The sequence below is a fragment of the Erpetoichthys calabaricus genome, chromosome 11 (genome assembly GCF_900747795.2).
Source record: "Erpetoichthys calabaricus chromosome 11, fErpCal1.3, whole genome shotgun sequence".
Classification (NCBI taxonomy): domain Eukaryota; kingdom Metazoa; phylum Chordata; class Cladistia; order Polypteriformes; family Polypteridae; genus Erpetoichthys; species Erpetoichthys calabaricus.
Window position 1 is genome coordinate 82110877 of NC_041404.2, and position 25213 is coordinate 82136089.

General features: G+C 39.5%; 1 protein-coding gene across 1 annotated transcript in view; it reads left to right on the forward strand.

Annotated features, from left to right (window-relative positions):
- Window positions 1-21664: 21664 nt before the first annotated feature.
- Window positions 21665-25213, forward strand: part of LOC114660644 (nuclear factor NF-kappa-B p105 subunit-like) — an 83348-nt gene continuing 79799 nt past the window's right edge. The window contains exon 1 of the mRNA XM_028813470.2: window positions 21665-21782. Coding sequence (XP_028669303.1) covers window positions 21759-21782 — 24 coding nt within the window. The 5' untranslated portion in view covers window positions 21665-21758. The remainder of the gene's footprint in view (window positions 21783-25213) is intronic.

Below are 25213 nucleotides of genomic sequence, written 5' to 3' on the forward strand. Positions count from 1 at the left end.
GGGAGGAGTTTGGGGAGGCCATGGAGAACGACTTTCGGACGGCTTCGAGGAGATTCTGGTCCACCATCCGGCGTCTCAGGAGGGGGAAGCAGTGCAGTGTCAACACTGTATATGGTGGGGATGGTGCACTGCTGACCTCGACTCGGGACGTTGTGGGTCGGTGGGGGGAGTACTTCGAAGACCTCCTCAATCCCAATAACATGCCTTCCAATGAGGAAGCAAAGCCTGGGGACTCGGAGGTGGGCTCCCCCATCTCTGGGACTGAGGTCACCGAGGTGGTCCAAAAACTCCTTGGTGGCAGGGCCCCGGGGATGGATGAGATACGCCCGGAGTTCCTTAAGGCTCTGGATGTTGTAGGGCTGTCTTGGTTGACACGTCTCTACAACATCACATGGACATCAGGGACAGTGCCTCTGGATTGGCAGACCGGGGTGGTGGCCCCCCTCTTTAAGAAGGGGGACCGGAGGGTGTGTTCCAACTACAGAGGGATCACATTCCTCAGCCTCCCTGGAAAAGTCTATTCGGGGGTTCTGGAGAGGAGGGTCCGTCGGATAGTCGAACCTCGGATTCAGGAGGAACAGTGTGGTTTTCGTCCTGGTCGCGGAACAGTGGACCAGCTCTACACCCTTAGCAGAGTCCTGGAGGGTGCATGGGAGTTCGCCCAACCAGTCTACATGTGTTTTGTGGACTTGGAAAAGGCGTTCGACCGTGTCCCTCGGGGAATCCTGTGGGGGGTGCTCCGGGAGTATGGGGTACCGGACCCCCTGATAAGGGCTGTTCGGTCCCTGTACAACTGGTGTCAGAGCTTGGTCAGCGTTGCCGGCAGTAAGTCGAACCCGTTTCCAGTGAGAGTTGGACTCCGCCAGGGCTGCCCTTTGTCACCGATTCTGCTCATAACTTTTATGGACAGAATTTCTAGGCGCAACCAGGGTGTTGAGGGGTTCCAGTTTGGTGGACTCAGGATTGGGTCACTGCTTTTTGCAGATGATGTTGTCCTGTTTGCTTCATCAGGCCATGATCTTCAGCTCTCTCTGGATCGGTTCGCAGCTGAGTGTGAAGCGGCTGGGATGGGAATCAGCACCTCCAAATCCGAGACCATGGTCCTCAGCCGGAAAAGGGTGGAGTGTCCTCTCAGGGTTGGGAGCGAGATCCTGCCTCAAGTGGAGGAGTTCAAGTATCTCGGGGTCTTGTTCACAAGTGAGGGAAGAATGGAGTGTGAGATCGACAGGCGGATCGGTGCAGCGTCCGCAGTAATGAGGGCTCTGCATCGGTCTGTCGTGGTGAAAAAGGAGCTGAGCCGTAAGGCAAAGCTCTCAATTTACCGGTCGATCTATGTTCCTACCCTCACCTATGGTCATGAGCTATGGGTAGTGACAGAAAGAACAAGATCGCGAATACAAGCGGCCTGAAATGAGTTTCCTCCGCAGGGTGTCTGGGCTCTCCCTTAAAGATAGGGTGAGAAGCTCAGTCATCCGGGAGGGGCTCCGCTGCTCCTCCGCATTGAGAGGAGTCAGATGAGGTGGCTCGGGCATCTGATCAGGATGCCTCCTGGACGCATCCCTGGTGAGGTGTTCCGGGCACGTCCAATCGGGAGGAGGCCCCGGGGAAGACCCAGGACACGCTGGAGGGACTATGTCTCCCGGCCGGCCTGGGAACGCCTTGGGATTCTCCCGGAAGAGCTAGAAGAAGTGGCCGGGGAGAGGGAAGTTTGGGCATCTCTGCCTCGGATAAGCGGAAGAGGATGGATAGATGGATTATCGTTGTTGTTATTGCTAATATTATTATTATTATCATTCTGGGTAATTTTGATTGCTTTGAAATGGTTGCGTCCATAATATAACAAAGATGGTGTCAGAGCATAATGTTAACATTTTTAACCATGTTCAAAATACCTTGTGCACAAAAAACAGGTGTCATTTTTATAATCGTTGGATTTTACAATCCCTGAATAGATAGTTTGGGCTTTAAAGAAGCAGAGTAAATGTGGAACTCTAATTACTGTACTGACGGTTTCCCAAGTTATTATGGTGCAGTATACAGGTTGAGTGCAATATATTGAAATTTCATACTGGAAAATACAGCATGGACGTTCTCAGGAAGCATCTGTGGTGATGGGGATATGCAGAAACACCTGGTGCTACAAGGAAACATTATATCAGTATGATAGTAGGGTTTTGTGGTGTCATACGGGATGTCAGAAGTAAAAAATAGGCCTGTGTTTAAAAGCCCTTTCCTAGCTACATGGTCAGTGAGCTTCAAGTTGGATAAGAACTCAGCTGGTGAGAAAATGTAAAGGCGAGAGTGTGGGGATGATACACATTGATGTGTGGTTCTGTATGCAGACTGCATCTGATATAATGAGCTCAAAGTGACTGGTGGAGAAAAGCATACAATAAGAAGTCCACAAGATACACATGCATATTTCTCCTCTCATGACAATCTTTTATTATAATTTACTGTCTTTTAATTGAAGTTCAATTTATTTTTGTATGGATCTCTTCACGAAGTACAGCTGTAGAGTGATGTGACAAAATTCTCAAATAAATTGCAATTCTACATTTTACTAATTACTAAATACAGAATAAGTGCACATACTGTAAAGATACAGTTTTGTTAAAACACACAGAAAAAAAGTAGAAACTGTTTAACTTAAATGGAAACCAACAATATCTGTCCATTAATTATTCAGCTATGGCCAGTTAACAAGAGATGAGAGGAAACAAAAACTCCAGACATCTGCATCATTGGGAAAAATAAACCTCTGGAGGATCCACAGTCAGTTGTAAGAGAGAAAGTCAAAGACAGACACAGTCACCATCCTGGAGACCTCGGCTAACTAGCCATCTACCCCCTCCTGGGCATTCTGTAGAAGAGTCTAAAAAGGGGCTACAAGTAATTCTCATCTCTTCACTCCTTTAACTCATTGACAAAATTCATTAAGTTTTCCTGTTGAAAAAATGTAATTTGGTTTAAAATAAAGATACAATAACTAATGTTATGTTTTGTAATGATAATTTCCAATGGAAGTATATAAAGTGAAAACAGTAAAGGTCCTAGTACTGAACTCTGCGAGGCACCATATTTAACTTCTGAATACAATGATGGCGTACTGTCCTCACATTTCTGTACATACTGAAATTGATTTGACAAATAAGAACTAAGCCAGGCAAGGGCTGACAGCCCAATATAATTTTCCAACTTATGTAATAAAATAGCATGGTCAATGGTATCTAATACCTTTGGAGTTCCACTTTGATTTGTCTTTTTTTTATCCCTACCAATGCCATTTTGTTTTTTTGTTTTTTTGTGGATACCACCATTTTGTGGTGCAGTTGACACAGCATCACTATGGTAATTGGGTTGGAGGTTGTGACCTGTGACATAAACAGTGCAATGGTATAAAGGTCACACTGTATACTTACTTCTTCTTTTTTTTTTTTAAATTGTATTTATTAATTTTATTGTAATCATTCCATACAAATAGATCAATTTATAACAAAAAAAATTGAAGACAAATCAAACCCTAACCCTGAGAAGGAGAGCTTAGCCAAAGGAGAATTGCTTAGGGCTTTTTAATAAGGCAACAATAAACAAAATAAAGGAAGAAATATATATAGGTAAATAAAAAAATGGAGAAGGGAAGTAAATGCGGTAATAGTTATTTCTCTTATTCTAAAATAATATAGATTAGATCCTGCCAGGTTTTGAAAAAATTCTGTACAGATCCTCTAACTGAGAATGATATTTTTTCCAATTTCAAATAATATAAAACATCGGTTTCCCACTGACTTATCAGAGGAGAGTTAGGATTCTTCCAATTTAACAACATAAGTCTGCGTGCCAAAAGTGCAGTGAATGCAATCACCGTTTGCTTGTCCTTCTCCACTTCAAGTCTGTCTGGAAGAACACCAAACACAGCTGTTAATGGGTTAGGAGGGATTGTGACCCCAAGGCTGTCTGAAAGGCACTTAAAAAGTTTGGTTCAAAATGATGTTAGTTTGGTGCAGGCCCAAAACATGTGACCCAGTGAGGAAGGAGCTTGGTTGCAGCGTTCGCAGGTTCGATCTTGCCCTGAAAACATTTTGGACAGTTTTAAGCGAGACAGATAAGCTCAATATATAATTTGTAGTTGAATAATTCTATGCTTTGCGCATATGGACCTCGAGTGAATTCTCTGCTTTGCTACCTTCCACTCCTTTTCTGATATATTGATTAAGAGATCTTCTTCCCAATGTCCTCTTGGGTCTTTGAAAGGTAGGGACTCTAATAAGATACAGATACAGATACAGACTGGGATATCCTGCAGGGATCTCATAGTGAGAACATTGAGGAGGTTGTTGACTGCACTACTGACTACATCAACTTCTGTATGGACATTGTAGTTCCAGTAAGAACAGTACGCTGCTATGCTAACAACAAGCCATGGATTACAAGTGACATCAAGGGCCTTTTGAATCAGAAGAAAAGGGCTTTTAAAGACGGTGATCAGCATGAGCTCAAGCGCGTGCAGAAGGAACTCCGAGTCCAACTCAGGGCGGCGAAGGAGCAGTACAGGAGAAAGCTGGAGCAGAAGTTGCAGAATAACAGCATGAAGGAAGTGTGGGATGGGATGAAGATCATCACTGGCTGCAGCTCGAAGCGGGGTACCACCATTGAGAGAGACGTGAAGAGAGCAAACCAAATGAACAACTTTTTTAACAGGTTTGACCATCCTAACCCACTCTCACTCTCACCTCGGAGTACTGCACCCTCCACACATCCTTCTGCTGATACCAGCATAGGAAAGACATCCCCACCCATAATTACAACAGCGCAAGTGAGCAGAGAGCTGAGGAGACTTCGTGCCAGCAAAGCAGCGGGTCCAGATGGAGTATCGCCACGACTGCTGAAGGTCTGTGCATCGGAGCTGGGGGGTCCTCTACAGAGCATCTTCAACCTGAGCCTGGAACAGGGGAGAGTCCCGAGGCTTTGGAAAACATCTTGTATCACCCCAGTCCCAAAGGTATCACGTCCTAGTGAGCTGAATGACTTTCGGCCTGTTGCTCTGACATCACATGTGATGAAGACCATGGAGAGGCTGCTGCTTCACCACCTTAGGCCACAGGTTCAACACGCCCTTGACCCTCTGCAGTTTGCATATCAGGAGAAGGTGGGAGCGGAAGATGCCATCATCTATATGCTACACCGATCCCTCTCTCACTTGGACAGAGGCAGTGGTGCTGTAAGAATTATGTTTCTAGACTTCTCTAGCGCCTTCAACACAATCCAACCTCTGCTCCTTAGGGACAAGCTGACAGAGATGGGATTAGATTCATACCTAGTGGCATGGATCGTGGACTATCTTAAAGACAGACCTCAGTATGTGCGTCTTGGGAACTGCACGTCTGACATTGTGGTCAGCAACACAGGAGCGCCACAAGGGACTGTACTTTCTCCGGTCCTGTTCAGCCCTATATACATTGGACTTCCAATACAACTCGGAGTCCTGCCATGTGCAAAAGTTCGCTGATGACACTGCTATCGTGGGCTGTATCAGGAATGGGCTGGAGGAGGAGTATAGGGACCTAATCAATGACTTTGTTAAATGGTCCGACTCAAACCACCTACACCTGAACACCAGCAAAACCAAGGAGCTGGTGGTGGATTTTAGGAGGCCCAGACCCCTCATAGACCCAGTGATCATCAAAGGTGACTGTGTGCAGATGGTGCAGACCTATAAATATCTGGGAGTGCAGCTGGATGATAAATTAGACTGGACTGCCAATACTGATGCGCTGTGCAAGAAAGGACAAAGCCGGTTTATACTTCCTTAGAAGGCTGGCTTCCTTCAACATCTGCCAATAAGATGCTGCAGATGTTCTATCAAACAGTTGTGGCGAGCGCCCTCTTCTACGCAGTGGTGTGCTGGGGAGGCAGCATTAAGAGGAAAGACGCCTCACGCCTGGACAAACTGGTGAGGAAGGCAGGCTCTATTGTTGGCATGGAGCTGGACAGTTTAACATCTGTGGCAGAGCGAAGGGCGCTCAGCAGGCTCCTATCAATTATGGAGAATCCACTGCATCCACTAAATAATGTCATCTCCAGACAGAAGAGCAGCTTCAGTGACAGACTGCTGTCACTGTCCTGCTCCACAGACAGATTGAGGAGATCGTTCCTCCCCCAAACTATGCGACTCTTTAATTCCACCAGGGGGGGTAAACGTTAATATTTAACATTATACATAGTTATTGTCTGTTTTTTTCACCTGTATTATTATCATTCTTTAATTTAATATTATTTTTTGTATCAGTATGCTGCTGCTGAAGAATGTGAATTTCCCATTGGGATTAATAAAGTATCTATCTATCTATCTATCTATCTATCTATCTATCTATCTATCTATCTATCTATCTATCTATCTATCTATCTATCTATCTATCTATCTATCTATCTATCTATCTATCTATCTATCTATCTATCTATCTATCTATCTATCTATCTATCTATCTATCTATCTAAGATTTTATATAATGCGGAAATGGTGTCTAATTCCTCGAAATTGAGCAGTATTTTTTCCAGCATGGTGGAGGGTACAAAGTGAGGAAAATCAGGCAGTTTCTGTTTAACAAAATTTCTAATTTGAAGATAGTGAAAGAAATGTGTAGCTGGGAGGTTGAATTTGGAACATAATTGTTCAAAAGATGCAAATATGTTGTCTATATAAAGATCTCTGAGCATTTTAATCCCAAAACTTTTCCAGGTATTAAAAACTGGATAAGTTGAAAGAGAGTTGAAAGAGGTGGTTCTCTTGCAGAGGTGCCACAGATAAAAGATTTTCCATCTTAAAATGCTTTCTAAGTTGGTTCCATATTCTGAGTGAGTAAAGCACAATTGGGTTATTAGTATATTTGCGATAACTTGCATTTATTGGAACACAGAGCAGGGAGTATAAAGAAGTACTACAGGATTTTACTTCTATTGCGAACCAAGCCTGTGTATGTTCATTTTTTTGTGTCCAGGTTTTTATGGCTTGTATGCTTGCTGCCCAGTAATAAAACTGAAAATTAGGTAAAGCCATGCCACCTTCTGCCTGAGGTCTTGTAGGGTCACTCTTCGGATACGTGGGTGTTTTGAGTTCTAAATGAATGAGGTTATTGTTGAATCTAATTGCTTAAAAAATGATTTATTGATATATATTGGAATGTTTTGAAATAAAAAAAGAAGTTTAGGAAGGATATTCATCTTAACAACGTTAATTCTTCTCACTAGAGTGAGATGAAGGGTTGACCATCTGTGCAAGTCTTGCTTAATTTTTTCCATACAGACGGCAAAATTTTGTTGATAAAGAGCTTTATGTTTACTTGTGATATTTACCCCTAGGTATTTAAACTGATCTGCCATGGTAAAAGGTAGGGTGTCCAATCTAATATTATATGCTTGTGAATTCACTGGAAAGAGTATTCTTTTATTCAGATTAATTCTAAGACCAGATATCTTTTGAAATTCTGTGAGTGCTGTTAAAACTGCAGGCACAGTGTTTTCTGGGTCTGATATATATAAAACCATATCATCTGCATATAGAGAAATGTTCTGTTCCAGTCCTTCTCTGATAATCCCCTTTATCTGATAAGAATTTCGACAGTGAACCACCAGTGGTTCAATGGTGATTGCAAACATAAGTGGTGACAAAGGACATCCTTGTCTGGTACCACGTTCTAGCTTAAAGTAGTCTGAACAAATGTTGTTAATACAAACTGAAGCTTCTGGATTGGTATATAGTAGTTTGATCCATGCACAAATATTCGGGCCAAACCCAAATTTCTCCAATGCAGTGAAAAGGTAGTTCCATTCAATCATATCAAATGCTTTTTCAGCGTCTAATGATAGTAATATCTCTGGGGTGTTTGATTTTGCTGGTAAATATATAACATTAAACAAGCGTCAGAAATTGGAAGATAGGTGTCTGCCTTTAATAAATCCAGTTTGATCCTGTGATATTACCGAGGGCAGCACTTTCTCCATCGTTCTAGCTAGAATTTTTGAGAGTATCTTAACATCATTATTCAGGAGTGAAACTGGTCTGTATGATGCACATTGTAACAAGTCCTTATTTTGTTTAGGAAAGATGGTGATAATTGCTTGACGAAATGTTTGAGGTAGTATTTGGTTGTCTCTAGCTTCTGTAAATGTTGCCAATAAGAGGGGAGCTAGCTGAGTGGAGAATTTCTTATAAAATTCTACGGGGTAACCATCAGGGCCTGCTGATTTCCCGCTTTGAAGTGACTTTATAGCATCTAGTAATTCTGTTAGCGTCAAGAGGTTTATCCAGTTCCTCAGCACTTAAAGCATCTATTTGTGGTGTCTGTAACGTACCCAGAAATGCATTAGATTGTGTGTTGTCTTCTTTGAACTCAGCAGAATATAAGGATTTATAATAATCTCTAAATGCGTGCATTATATTTTTATAGTCAATAATTTCTTCTCCATTCGTGTTGGTGATTACTGGGATTGCATTGCGAACTTCTTGTTTGTGAATTTGTTGAGCTAAAAGCTTATTAGCTTTTTCTCTGTGTTCATAGTAATGATGTCTTGACTTATAAATAAGTTGTTCAGTTTCTTTAGTTGTTAAGATGTTGAGTTCTGTATGCAGGGCCTGCCCTTTCCTGTGAAGAGCTTCACTTGGACACCTGGCTTGTTCTTCATCTATTCTAGTAATTTTGCTTCTTAGCTCTGACACTTTCTTGGTTTCTAATTTATTTCTGTGGGAAAGATATGAAATAATCTGTCCTCTTAAAAAGGCCTTTAGAGTTTCCCAGAGTGTTCCTGCAGAAACCTCTGTGGGCGTTTTTGTCTCTAGGAAGAAGCTGATTTGTTTGGATATAAATTCTGTGCAGTTCTCATCTGCTAATAGAAGAGGGATAGGACGCCATCTACGAGGTGAGTGTGAGGGGTTTAATGATTTTAGCTCCAAGACTAGAGGGGCATGGTCGGAGATAACAATTGTGTCATATCTGCATGATTTAATCGTAGGCAGGAGATTATTATCTATAAAAAAATAATCAATTCTTGAGTAGCTATGATGCACTGGTGAGTAGAACGAATATGATCTTGAGTTTGGGTTAAGAAACCTCCAGGGGTCTGATAAGTTGTGGTCAGTTAAAAACTGTGTAATTGTCTTTGCAGTGTTAGATGTTGTCCCCCCTGTCACAGAAGTCCTATCTAAGAGTGGATTTAAAACACAATTAAAGTCCCCAGCCATTATAATTTTATGAGTGTTCACATTGGGAATGGATGCAAATAGATTTTGCATGAATTCCTTATCATCGACATTGTGTGCATAAACATTTATCAAAATCATCCATCCATCCATTTTCCAACCCGCTGAATCCAAACACAGGATCACGGGGGTCTGCTGGAGCCAATCCCAGCCAACACAGGACACAAGGCAGGAACCAATCCTGGGCAGGGTGCCAACCCACTGCAGGACACACACAAACAAACCAAGCACACGCTAGGGCCAATTTAGAATCGCCAATCCACCTAACCTGCATGTCTTTGGAATGTGGGAGGAAACCGGAGCGCCCGGAGGAAACCCACGCATACACGGGGAGAACATGCAAACTCCACGCAGGGAGGACCCGGGAAGCGAACCCAGGTCCCCAGGTCTCCCAACTGTGAGACAGCAGCGCTACCCACTGCGCCACCGTGCCGCCCTATCAAAATCATTTCACTGTTAAATAAGTCGTCTATGACCATCACATATCTCCCTTCAGGGTCCGATACTACATCTGATGCTACAAATGGAACTGTTCTGTGTATAAGAATTCCCACCCCTCTAGTTTTCTTTATAAAGCTAGAATGGAACATTTGGCCAGTCTAGTCTTTTTGTAGTCTGAACTGATCCTTGCTGTTATGGTGTATAAAATCTGTACATTTTGGTTTCCATTATATTTTGTTTGAGACAAGACAACAGATGAACGAAGACAGATCAAAGCAGGTTTTGTCACACCTCACTTTCAAACAGCTGTTTCCTACATTGAAAGGAAGACATTCTGGGGCTCAATTATTTTACAACCCGGGAAAGGATGCTCTGCTGACACCCCAGGCTATTGATTACTTTATGGATGGACATCTGGGATTTATGGCATGGGAAAGGGAAACAGGCAATATCAAAGAATTTTATTATCTGGGAAAGAGTTTGAGCAAACTTCATCAATCACATGGACAGCCAGCCAATCAGGTGCATGTGTTGTGTAACCAAGGCATGATATTTCATAATAAATATGCCTTGGTCTGGAAGAGGGAGAAGAAGGAGAAGAAGGAAGAAGAAGGAGCAGGAGGGAGGAGAAGAAGAAGAGGAACAGACGAAGACGACATTGGTCGTCAGAAAGGCATCATGAACATCCATTGCTAAATCAAACGCCTCCCTGGGACATTCATCCTTGTCATTTCAACTTTTTCGTAAGCTTTTCCTAAAGACTATATATATATTCAGACTTTCCTATCAGTACTTATTTTCTATTCTTTGTTCCAGTGGTATTATTATTATTCTTGTAATAAATACCATGCTGCTTTTAACATTCTATGCTTTGTTTTAATGTCTAGAGTGATTGAAGTAATAAGGTAGATTTCTAAGAGCACCTGGCGTAGCTGGAGATTTTGCCATTAGCTCTGTGCTGCGGGGTTTTAAGGCTGAGAGTGAGGCGCCACTCAATAGTTAGGGGGCAGTATGATAAGAAGGTATTCTTGGCTGATAAATGGCCTATAGTCAAGGATACTGAGTCTTTGTATGTTTTAATATTTTCTTGGAGACCAAAAGTAACATTTAGGTCTGAGGTCTATTTAAAACATCATACGTTGTCCGTGCCGATAAATAAATAAGTCTCTTGATGTGCTGAGAGAGTGACAAGTTGTGTTATACTTAAAGCATTTGTGTGGTTTTTAAGTGCTAAAAGTTAGCCAACTGTGTGTGAGTCATTTGTAGGGCACTGTTGTGGTTAGGGTCTGAGTGTGTGTGAATCTATGTATGTGTGTATTATCATTTTAAAGTGCAACAGTAGACCAACCCGATAACAAACCTGACGAGAACATTTACCCTAGAGCAGAAAAACAGGTAAAGGGTAAGTAGAGGGAAATACTACGATAATACACTTGCTTAGTAAGTGGGTCTCCTGTAAAAATACTATTTTAGCGTTTAAGCCTGTGAGGTGAGAGCATGCTTTCTTTCTCTTTAATTCGTGATTTAGGCCTTTAAAATTCCAGCTCACAAAGTTAACTGTCCCATCATGGAGACATTGATTCTAAGTTTTTAATGTCATTTTATAGTCTTAACTGGTAGTGAGGCAGTTTTAATCTTAATTTCAAAATTCCCCATGAGTTATTGCATTTTAGCCTATTGTTGCATTGATATTTATAGTTATAAGGATTAGAAGAATAGATTAGATACTGTATAGCCTGCTTTCCTTCTCTCCCCCCCTTTATCCCCCCCCCCCCCCCCCCATTTTGCCTACCCACATGAGGCTTGATCCCACTTCGCAATGTCCCGGTCCTCTGACATACAAAGAGACAGAGCACATCCAAAACAAAACAAACCCCACCCCGCAGCGGCGTTTGAGAATTAAAACAAAGAGATATCTATTGCAGCTGAATTCTAAATACTATCTACCGAAAATATAATCATTAACAGTCTTTAAGCTTAAAATAATCTTCAGCAATTTTAAGATATTAAGATAATAAAAGAATGAACCCTGGGAATAATTTTAAAAAGTAATCTAGGATAAACATAGTAAATCCTAATATAATAGTATAATGTAATTGTACAAATGTAATAGTAATGTAATAGTAATAGTAATGTAATAGTAAAAATAGCAATAAACCAAGAGTATGATGTTAAACAGTCTACTTTAAGGTAGTAAAAAAAATAAATAAATAAAAAACCAAACCCTACTTTAATTACTTCCACACTTCCACACTCACGTCTATAACTGTAATTAAGACATAAACATATAATGTCCAAGTAAAGAAAAGGATGTATAATTATAATACCAGCCTCTTTAAAAGTAGATCCAACAGCAGATGATAGGTCCTTCCCATGCCTTGACAGAATACGGCTCCTTATTAACTTTCAAAAGAGTGTCGGAAACAGCTTCTTTAGTTCCTTTTCAGCTTCCTCCTTGCTTGAAAATACATAATATTAGTCTTGAACTTCCACTTTCAGCAAGTGATACAGGTCGCGATGGATCGCCGATTTCTGAGGATCTTTCGAGACTAGAAAAGCTCCTGCAGGATGTGCTCTCATCTACTCATTGCGAGCCCGCAGCACCTGCTGTAACAGGAGCTGCATTTCCACACGCGGAGCACGAAGTCTGAAATGAACTGTCCGAACTGAAAGAGATGATCGCTACACTGGTCACTGCCATGGCTACGGCCATAAATGAGTTTAAGAAGGATAACAAGAATGAGCTTAAGAATGAGCTTAAGAAGTCTAACATTGATCTTAAGAAGGATAACAAAGACCGGGAAACGCGTCTATTTAAACGTTTTGACGTGAACTTTAAAAGCATGTTGGAGAAATTAGAGGAACACATCGAAGAAAATAGATCCAAACTGAAAATACTTGCCGACCAGATTAATGACGTTACAGATCAGCTGGATGACGTTCACGGCTCGAGTTCAAACAGCGGAACAATTGGCGTCTAACGCCGATGAAAAAAGCTACAGCTGCGAATTCTGAATGCAAAAAATTTGGAGACAGACTTGCGGCCCTGGAAGATGAGTGCAGAAGAAATAATATAAGAATTGAGGGTATACCTGAGAAATGAGAAATGTATACTTACTTCTTATTTGAGTTTGACGAGTTAACCTTTGACTTCCATCCATCCATTTTCCAACCCGCTGAATCCGAACACAGGGCCACGGGGGTCTGCTGGAGCCAAACCCAGCCAACACAGGGCACAAGGCAGGGAACCAATCCCGGGCAGGGTGCCAACCCACCGCAGGGCACACACAAACACACCCACACACCAAGCACATACTAGGGCCAATTCAGAATCGCCAATCCACCTAACCTGCATGTCTTTGGACCGTGGGAGGAAACCGGAGCGCCCGGAGGAAACCCACGCAGACACGGGGAGAACATGCAAACTCCACGCAGGGAGGACCCGGGAAGTGAACCCGGGTCCCCAGATCTCACCTTTGACTTTAAGTACTTTATTTTTCTATTCAAATCTTCCTCGCATTTAGTTTCTGTGGCAGCATTATTTTGACTACAATTTCATTTTTGGTCTGATTTCCTATAATAGAATTTAGTGCATGTCTCTCTCCTGGTTCTCTTATCAAATCACTTGTGTGGGAGTACAGGGATAACTTTAATCTTTGAGGCCTTCACCTTTTTTGATTTATGAAACAGGCAGATGTCACAACACACACACACACACACACACACACACACACACACACACGCACACACACGCACACACACACACACAAAGACATGGTAGCACTAGAAACAGTCCTGAAGAGAGTGACTAGGCTGATTCCAGGGCTACAGGGGATGAGTTATGAGGAGATTAAAAGAACTGAGCCATTCATTTTAAGATAAAGGAGATTAAGAGGAGACATGACTGAAGTGTTTAAAATTATGAAGTAATTTAGTACAGTGGATGGAAACTGTCACTTTAAAATGAGTTCAGCAAGTACACTGGGACAGAGTTGGAAACCTATTAAGGGTAAATTTCACACAAACATTAAGATGATTTTCTTCACACAAAGAACCACAGACACATGAAGTAAGCTGCCAAGTAGTATGGTAGACAGTAGAACTTTAGGGACCTTGAAAACTAGACTGGATGTTAATTTGAAGGAATTAAGTGGATAGGGCTGGTGAGCTTTGTTGGGCAGAATCGCCTATTCTCATCTGGGTTGTTCTAATGTTGTAATGTTCTAACACATATTGGAGTTCAAAAACAAAGCATGCTCAAAAATCCTAACAAAATAATCTGGCAAATATTCAGGCAAAAACAGAGTAAGTTATATGGATGGATGGATGGATGGATGGATGGATGGATGGATGGATGGATGGATGGATGGAGTATCCAGAATCTGTGTTTTCAGATCTGTTTTTATAATATATCAAAATTGACACACTCTAAACCACATGGCTCTGTTTGACATGGTGGCCTCTTAAAGCAATGGAAGATTGCCACCAATTGGAAAAAAAATGATGAAGAATGAACCAAACAGCTAAATCAATTTTGTTAATTGACCCTTTAAAAATAAATTATACTGTATTGTTTTAAATCAGACCAGTGACTGACCAACAAGTAAAGCAGGCTTACTGGGATGTCACAGTAGATGACAGAGAAATTCATCAAGACTGGCTGTAGACTCAGAAGGGTCATAAAGAGCATTTGAGACCAATATGCCATGCTATGGACTAGGCTGGAGTATGAGGTTGATGTGACTGCATGTTAAAGGAGATATTTGCACTAGGTTACACTCCATGTCACAGAACCAGACTTCAGTCTTTGATACATGTGTGCTGTCTTTGTAATACGTCACCCCCAATGGCCTAAGGATATCCAGTTTAGGAAGTCTTAGATTCTTGGAGTCAGGTTAGTTCTTTTATTTTCGGGCTTGTCTTACTCCTTTTTGTACAAGAACACAACAAGCAATGAACCAAATATTCATTCCTTGTTTTTTATTTCCTTTTTATCCCAATCAAGTACTAGGAAAGAATGTGTCTGTCATTGTTTTAAGGAATACATTTCAGTCCTGAACTACAAATGAGTTGTGAGAATCTTCTTATATAATACGCTACCGTGGCTGTCCATTTGTCTGTCCAGGATTTTAAATCACCTGTAGCTCACAAACCTTTTGACCTATTGACCTGAAATTTGGGCACATATACTACGTGAAGTCTACTATTCGCTTTGGGGGTTATGATTCACCTCCAAGGTTATTCCTCTTTTTATTTTTATTTTATTTTATCGTAGAATCAACTCTCGCCAGTGGGCAGCAGGGCGGCTGTGCGGCACATGCTTGCGGGTGCCATTCTAATCCCAATACCAATTTCGCTGTCACTTCTCCTACCTCTTCATAGCTTAAATCATTCTTGAGGTGGTAAAGACTTATGTGCCAGCTTAAGTGAAAAATTAAGGAAAAGGTACTAAGTAATTACAACAAGAACACTGAATTTAAGCAGTTGTAAAGCGAAAAGATACCAACAAAAGAAAACAAGAAGTGGGCCGCTATTGTGGAGAAAAGAAGAGCTGCTCAGGAAGCAGCAAACGCATCAACCTCTGAGCAAACAAATGCTAAACATACAGAGAAAGAGTATGAAAACTATGAATGCTCAAGTCAAGTGTATTCACTGCACGTTATCATGCAGTACGTCATTACTGGTTTTGTTATATTTTGATTATGCATTCAGGGCAAACCTTATTTTACGCAGGGTTTTCTCACGGCACACTAATCGTTCATGCCTTAAACAGGGATCAATTAATGCAGCCCAAATTCTCCTTACAAAAGACTTTTTTTCTTGTAGTCGTTGCTGTTTTAATTGCATATAAACAGTGACAATTATCCAAGAGCGAACATAGGTGCAAATAACAGAAAAAACTACAGAAGATTAGTTCCATCAGTGCCGCTGTGTACTAATTAGCAAATGAGCTCTTAAATACCCAAATCCAAATCTTTGCAGGTCATTAACAAATGAAAGATTGGAAGTACACCCTTCATACACCTAACCAATTGTCTCTAAAACTGTTAATTGGTAGAATGGGGACTACTGTACAAATAAGCACTTTATCAGTCAGTGCAGATGTTTTGAACTTTTTTTTCTGGCAGTGCATTGTAATGCTACCATTGACCAAAATACCAACAACACTTTACTCATGTAAGATGTGAATAAAAACCTAGATAGTAATATCTGTGAAAGCATTATGAATTTCAGCAACAAATAATTGTGATTTGAGGAACTGCAATAAAAAATTAAATGCAGTTATTCCCTTATGTTTCAGTGTGAAGAGTTGCGCACAGTTAACAGAGCTAGAAGAGTGAGAAATAAAACAAGAGAAATACTTACTTATTGTGAATGTATTAAGATTTAGAAAGGGTGAAGTGAAGGTGAGGGCAAAATATTCAGAATAAAAAGAGAGAGCTAATCATATATCCACAGCAGATAGCAGTTTAAATTAAAAAAAGTCAAAAGATTTGTACCACAGAGTGTTGTTTGTCCATTATAATCACGCACCCTGAAGTTAGGATGTCTTTTATTAAAAATAATAAGTAACATTTATATAGCATCTTTAACAATCCCAAGGTTGCTTTACAATAAAAAAAACTGACTGAACATTGGAAGTAAAAGAGATATGTTCCTTGGAGAGAAAAATCTTTAAATTAGAGTTGAAGGTAGAGAGGGAAGAGCAGTCATGGAGAGATCAAGGAAAAGAATTTTATAGTTTAGGGGCCATGGCACTGAAGGATCTGCCTCCCATTGTGAAAAATCTAGTGTGTGGGACAGCAAGTAGATATGGATAGAAGACCTGAAAGTGCAAGAGGGGAGTAAGAGATCAAGAATTCACTAAAGTATATATGAGCAAGGTTATGCAGGACTTTGAAAGTGAGAAGCAAGATTTTGAAGGAATGAACCAGTAACCAATGTAGCTGAAAGAGAATGGGGGTGATGTGAGCAGAATGCTTCATATAGGTGAGAAGTTCAGCTGCAGAGTACTGAATATACAGTAACTTCTATAAAGACTTTGCAGGAAAACCAGTGAAGACAGAGAAAGAATTACAGTAATCAATATGAGACATAATGAAAGTATGAACCAATGTTTGTGTGTCGTTACAAGTAAGAAACAGTTGAAGACGAGTGATGTTACAGAGATGAAAAAATGCAATCTTGGTGAGGGACTTGATACTATCCATCCATTTCCCAACCCGCTGAATCCAAACACAGGGTCATGGGGGTCTGCTGGAGCGCACAAGGCAGGAACCAATCCCAGGCAGGGTGCCAACCCACCACAGGACACACACACACATCCCCCACACACTAGGGCTAATTTAGAATCGCCAATCGACCTAACCTGCATGTCTTTGGACTGTGGGAGGAAACTGGAGCACCCGGAGGAAACCCACGCAAACACGGGGAGAACATACAAACTCCACACAGGGAGGACCCAGGAAGCGAACCCAGGTCCCCAGATCTCCCAACTGCGAGGCAGCAGCGCTACCCACTGCGCCACCATGACTTGATACTAAATAATCACAATTAAGTAATGGGTCAAACATTACACCAAGAATTCTAACAAAAGGAGCATAGTAAATATTTATGACTGACCAGTAAAACTTCAGTTTTGTCAGTGTTTAACTTAAGAAAGTAATCCAGCATCCAAGTTTTAAATCTGAATTACAATCCATTAATACTGCAATATCCCTTCCCAGGCGGGCAAATAAATCTCGCAAGCAAGTGGTGGTAATTGTCCAAAAAAAAAAATTAATCAATGTTTTTATTAATTTTCTTCTGACTTCACAAGCCGAAAAACAATGTAGTCAGGCTAACAATAAGCACACTGAAACTCAAAAACCATCCCACACCACGAGTTAAACACACTCTTCTTTTACCTGAACCTCCTTTTTCAAAAGTCCCTCCTCCCCAGAACCCCAGAGGCTGCTTATTAAGAGTGACAGTTATGTCTCTGCTCGTCCCTCTTTCTTTTTTTTTTTTACTTTTTAGAACACACTGCCTCAGTGGCAATTTCTTTCCCAGATTGTTACAATATATTGGGAGGAGAGTTTGTGGAAGAGTGTCTATTAAGATATAACTGAATAATAACATAATGGTAAAAGTTAAGGCTAAAAATAATTTAACCAGGAGAAAGGATATAGATTAAAAAAAGAAGGGGCCCAGTAACCGATCCCTGAAGGACACCACACATAACAGGAGAGATGGAGGACTTGTGTGGGCCTAGTGTGATAAACTGTTGTCTGTTTGTAAGAAATGACCTGAACCATTGTGAGGCTATGCCAGCAAAACCAAAAGAGGAGAGATGGGAAATGAGTACTTCATGATTAGCAGTGTCAAATGCTGCACTTAAGTCAATGAGGGGAAGAATATTGAGAGAACCACTATCAGCAAACCGGAGAAAATCATTAACAACATGCAGAAGACCTGTCTCAGTGCTGAGGTGTGTATGGGAGCCACATTGAAAGGGCTCATAAAGTGTTATCATTAAGAAAGGTCTGAAGTTGCATAGCTACCATGCTTCCCATCACTTTAGCTAGAAAAGAAAGATTTGAGATAGGTTCTATAATTGTACGGAGATCCAACTCTGGTTTTTTAAGAATATTGTAAACAGCAGCAGTTTTAAGGACAATAGGAACACAACTAAAAGATATACATGTATTAATTATTATGGCAATTGGAATATTGACTATAGATCAACATTCATTTAATAAATGGTGGGGGAAGGGACAGCTGCCAGGAGGAAAGAATAGCTTTAATCATGAGATCTGAGACAGAAAGGGAGTCAACAGATTTAAAATAGTTTAAGTTTTGTAACCAGAGCAGGAAAATTAATATGAATGAATGATTGAGAAGCAGAAGGAAAATTGCAATAGATCTGGTTTATTTTGTTCTCCAATTTTGTTTTAACTATGGAAGCAATTATGGTTTGCTAAAATAAAAATGTACTTGACATTGTATTTACGGCAATCTAGTTCAACAGGCATGCAGCGCCTCAAGATTATTATCCTGTATACGCAGTACAATGAGATTCTTACTTAGATGCTTGCCACAGACTAGTGACAGTAGTATAATACAAAAAACAGACAATGAATACAAGGCCACACATTTGATACCGCAGAAAATTATATACAAGAAACATTATAACTAAGTAATCAAGGTGAAGAAGCATTTTACTTGAAATCTGTGTTTGTTCTGCGTATGACACAGAGAAAACAAAAAACATAAAGAGCAGCATGATTTGTTAAGCAGATGTCATAGTGCAGCATAACTTTCTGTTTTGTGTTTAAGTAAGTAAATACTTTATTGCCGTTATCAACGTCTTTTGTTTTGAAATTAATTTGGTGAAGCTCATACAAATAAAACATCAATGTAAGCAGACAATATAAGGACAAAGGCAATAAAAAGTAATGAAATTAAGGGGAAGTGCATTGGAAATCAAGGGGGAATGTTGTTAGGACAGAAACCAATTAGCACGTCTTTATGCAAGGAGCAGTGGGAATCTGGAAAAAAACAAGCAATGTAGCTGAATCAGAAATCTTGAAAATCTTTAATAAGTATCTGGATGAGATTTTGGGTTCAGCTTCTCTACTAGCTAAACCACCAAGCCTGATGGACTGAATGGTCTCCTCTCATTTGTTATATTTCTTATGCTTTAACCATTCTCCATCAGCCTCCTATGAACCAATTTAATAAAAACACACCTAGACAAATCTATTAAATTATTTGTGCATGACTCTCAATATTAAGAAAAGTTAGCAAATCTCATATCTGTTAATAAATATTACATCTGGTCATCCTGCGTCGAGATTGGTTTGAGATGTTTTCTAGACGGAAGGAGAGTGAACACAGAGTGTGACAGATCAGAAAAGGTTTTAACAACTTTATATTTCATTGTGGATAAGTACAGTCTATCTGCAGTGGGGATGTGGCGAGCAATGATTTTATAAGCAATGCTCACCCCCCTCTCTAAGGGCTTCCTTTCCTTGGCAGTCAGATTGCAGGGAGATTGTAATACCGAACTATCATTGAGAAGGTCAATAATGGACCTGTGGAAAATATCCTTTATCTCCTGTGACACTCTAAACTTTTTAACTGTTTCAAAATGAACAGTCGCTGGTGATCTTTCTTGACCATAACAGATGTGATGTCCTGACATGTTAGAATAATGGAAATACTGGTGCTATTCGAAATTCTCTATTACCATTACAACCATGGATATATAAATGTGAAAGTGTTTTAGGACCGCTTCTTTTATTTTGTTGTCATTTAATTCCAGATTATTTAGGCAACACCAAGTTAATTTGCCTAATTTTTACATACAGACTCTTCATTATTTGTGTTGAGATGGTGGCATCAGGAAACTTAAAATTTCTTACAGAGTTTGTATGTGAAATACACATGTTTGTGTACAACGGATAAAGGATAAAAAACAACCTTGTGGTGTACCTGTACTGCAGATGAATAGGCTTAGACAGGTTGTCCTTCAATTTCTCCACTTATTTAAGCTAATAAGCAATGATTTATACCCATGTCAATCACTTTGACAAAAAGTTGGATACGTCTAATTGTGTTAAAGACAGAGCTGTAAATCAATATAAAGATCCAGGAATAATCTATCAGTGATTCTAAATGGTAAAGATTGTCATTAAGGTCCAGGGACCCTGCATCTCCAATCGATCTATTTCTGCAATGGTCCATGAGTTGTTCAAATGTTTTCATTATGACATATGTCAAGGCGACATTTGAATAGTCATTGAGGCAACACACAGTAGATGCCTTTTGCACAGATACAACTATGGCCACCTTTAAGCAATTTGGAAATATGCCAATTAACTGAAAGATCAAAATATGAAAATAGCAGCAGGCTGAATAACACAAAGCTTCAGTAGACACATGGAAACAAGGTCAGGGCCATGTGCATTCTTACTGTTCTGTATGCTGCAAAGTCACTTTACATCATGATCCTAGCCAGCAAAATCTTACAGTGTTAAAGGTATCCTTACAAGTACATTCATGTAATGACAAGAGATCTTACCTGCAGAAGGGGCCTTAGCTGCCTCAATCGCTTTCATACTGTAATCTGTTCAGTTAGCCAATAAAAGGTGTCATTTTGCTTGACTTCTCATTGCATCCATAATGACTAACATGGTACAACAACCTACTACTATAAGTATATTCATGGAAACATTGTTCACTGAGGTTAATTTAATACAAGCAATGTGCTGTGTAAATAATAAAGGTCAGCTGAAGGCTCACATTTTAATGATTTTGTTCAGCCTGCTGCTTGATCTTATTTTGCATATCAGCTCTTCAATAGAATTCATTTAGTTTGTCTGGTAGTGAGAGATTATCGGCAGACACAGTATGTTTCACTTTTTTCAGTCAGTGGTTAACTGAAGACCTTACCTCTGCTATTTATTACTTTATTTTGTAACTTGCTCTTAAATTCAGCCTATTTGCTCCTGCTGAAATTTAAAATCCTTGCTATTCTATAATTATTTTATTTCTCTGTTGTAGCAGAATTTATTGTTTTGTTTTTTTTTTTACAAATGTAATAATAATGATCTTTAACAGATGCAGACACTCTCACAAAAATGAATATAAAATGTTACTGTATCACTCAGCTCATCGAGTCACAGCAGGCATCTAAACATAATCCAGTCTGTGGTGTTAACATAGTCCTGGAGTGATTCCTCCATTTCAGCTGTTCATTGCCTCACAGGTTTTATAAATTGTATAAACTGTATAACCACAGTTTAAATGGAATATTTTAATGTAACTCATTAACAAATAATAGATACCACTCAAATGGAATAATAAATTCTTTGGATTAATATGTCAAAAAGAGTGAAAAAAAAAGAACTGCATGATTTCCACGACTGTGCATTTGTAAAAGCAGACACCTGATATTTAGAACTCTGATTATTATGTATCAACTAGTCACAGCTGAACAGAACAGCTGTCAGAGTTTATCTCTCGCAACCTGGTTTCAGACATTCACTCAGAAAGGTTATTTGTGCTTCATGGGTTTATGATGTGTGGCACTGCAAATAAGGTGGGTGACTATTTATCTATGTAATGGTTTCTTTCACACGTATCTATTATAAAGCTCCTTTCATATCTATCTGTCTGTCCATCATATATTATAGCTCTCCTTTCACATCTATCTATCTATCTATCTATCTATCTATCTATCTATCTATCTATCTATCTATCTATCTATCTATCTATCTATCTATCTATCTATCTATCTATCTATCTATCTATCTATCTATCTATCTACTGTCTGCTGCTTTTAAGTAGATATAGTCAAAGTTCATCACTTGCATGTGGAGACTGGCTAATACTGTAACCATTATATTTAGTGAGGTTTTGGGGAAAAGCCATAACTTTATATGAAAGGAAAATTAGACAAATGCAGACCAAGAAAAATCCGGTGGCTAGGTACTGTGCATTTTGTAGACCGTGTCTGCTCTAACTGGCACTCTCAAACAACTGTGTGCCTTATGATCTATCTATGCATGCTTTAATGTTTTAGGTTGAGAATTTAGCTCTATTTAAAATGGATCAATGTCAAAGTATGTTAATGACTAAATCTACTTTAACTTTTTTTTATATTCTTGATAGTGAAAACAGTAAAAAAAATACTTCCTGGTTCTTTACAAGCTCTGATTTTACATTACCATTATCATTACATTTTAGCAAGTATTTTTTACACATAATGTTCTGTGGGCTGTTAAGACTACTATGTATATTCCTCAAGCTTCATTTTGTTATCTTTTAGCATATTTTTCTCATGATACTTTTTATTAAAGCACGGTTAACAGAGAAATAAAATAAAATATAAGTTAAATGTGCTTTATAATGTGTATTTAATACTAAAATGAGCAATTTAAATATAATGATGTAGATGTATAAAGATCAGAAACAAACTTAATTAGTATATTGATAGCTGTAAAACAATTTTTTTTTCTTTGCAAAAGTGATTATGGACTGGAGATTCAATCAAACATTTGGTATAATTTCCTATAATTTATGTTGCAATTGCATTTTTTTACTGTACCAGTTGCAATGAAAGAATCAATGCTGGCTCTGAAATGGGAGGTAAACAAATATTTAAACTCAAAAATGTTGAAAATCTATAACCTAAGTCAAACTTAAAGTGTACTTTATTGAGCTTTGGAAAAATAATTTGAATATACATAATCTAAACTACAAGTACCAATAATTCTGTATGGAAAGCAGGTGTGCTCTCTTTCACTTCTCTTTTCTTGTCATACCAGAAGAAACATAAAAACAGAAACTTGCCAAGCGTGATAGTGTTTGAAATTATGGAAACTGTAATTTGTGACAAGAAAAAAAGAAAGAAAGAAAGAAAGAAAGAAAGAAAGAAAGAAAGAAAGAAAGAAAGGCTTTATTAAACATTGAGTTAAGATTAACAACTTCATTTCTAACACTGAATTAACACTGTATTTGTTACTAGCTTAATTACTATGTGGGGTAGCATAATACAGCCATGTTTGGTGTGAAGTATGAAAGTTCTTTTGAAGTCTGCTTGGCCTTTCCAGTTACTACAGATTTCTTCCTACATATTTATGTGTGGCGGCATGGTGGCGCAGTGGGTAGTGCTGCTGCCTCGCAGTTGAGATACCTGGGGACCCGGGTTCGCTTCCCGGGTCCTCCCTGCGTGGAGTTTGCATGTTCTCCCCGTGTCTGCGTGGGTTTCCTCCGGGCGCTCCGGTTTCCTCCCACAGTCCAAAGACATGCAGGTTAGGTGGATTGGCGGTTCTAAATTGGCCCTAGTGTGTGCTTGGTGTGTTTGTGTGTGTCCTGCGGTGGGTTGGCACCCTGCCCAGGATTGTTTCCTGCCTTGTGCCCTGTGTTGGCTGGGATTGGCTCCAGCGGACCCCCGTGACCCTGTGTTCGGATTCAGCGGGTTGGAAAATGGATGGATGGATATTTATGTGTAGAGATGATTGTCAACTAAAATTGGTTTGGCATTAGTAAGTATGGACATGTGCTCTGCAATTGAGTGGCTTTGGTATAGTTGTGGTGTATGCCTTGAATTAAATTAGTAGGTTCCAAAAAACAATTGAAAAGATGCATGAAATTACTTACCTTATATTTTGCATGCTGCTTAAGGATCACATTATTGATATTAATGTATACATAGAACAGATTTAATTTAAGATAAATGGCCATCAAGCTCAAAAATGGATAATTCAGCTGTTCTCGCCCAGTCTGGGCACCATACCAATATCTTTCAATATTCTTACATATGGCTAATGCTTAAATAATTCTGTATTTATTTCAGAATGTCTTACACTGCCTTGCACTTTGTATGCATATGTTTACATTCTTTTTCTTGTATTTTGCTCAGGCGTGTGTAGGTCTGACATGTAACTGTACTTGGTGAGGCATCAAAAAATGGAGTCAAACACCTTACTTGGCCAATAACTGTGATTTTGATTCTGACGCTGCAATGTCACTAAAACAGATCTAAAAATCATGCATTTGCAACATAATACAAAAGATCAATATTTTTGTTTGGCTAAGAAATACATATTCAAAATGAAATACAAACATTGAAGATTTAAAAACAGTTCCTGCACAAGGCAGAATGTTGCAATTACTTTGGTATTGATTTGTCCCATAAAGTTAATGTTACCAAAGAAAAAATACCAGCATTTGAAAACTGCAAGTAGACTTATTGATCACCAGAAGAAACAGTTAATTCATGACCATAACTTCAGTATGGAAACCTATATTCTGCCTTTTCATTATGGACAACAACACAGCCAGCTCACATCTGTGAGTTCCCACGAGAAGATCTTGCATATAAAAATGGAGGACTATCTTATCATCCTCAGTGTCCTCTTGTAAGTCAGCAACATAAACTCTGATGCTATGGCTCTCTGTCAGTGTAGATGTGAGTGTTTAAATGACCCTGCAATGGACCAAGACTGGCTCGTACCTGGTACACAATGCTGCCAGGATAGGCTTTGGTCCACCCACAAACTTTAATTAAATTAAGATGGTATGAGAATATTATGTTATTATCTGTTTTTATTTTCTGGGTGCCTTTTCACTCAATGTAATTGAGGTCAGAGCAAGTTTTTTCAAAGGCTAAAATGAAGAACTTTAATACTGGCCCAATATTTTTCTACTGAAGTTCTCTTGATTTTGTCACATTGCGAAACAGTCAGAGGCACAAAACAGTCAGAGTTCAGACATGAAGGCCAACAAAATATCCAATCTTATTTGAATGTACAAATCTAAGTGAATGTTCCTACTTTTATCACAATATCCATCTAGTTGAATCCACTTTTTCAAGCAAGGGTAACTGGAAGCTATTGGCTATAATTGGGCTCTTTGGGTGAAATTTATGAACCAAACCCACATGGGACACCATTGCATCACAGAGCACAGTCACTCACAACTTGTCTTTCTTCTAAGGCTTTTCCCTCTTGTGTGGTTACCATATTT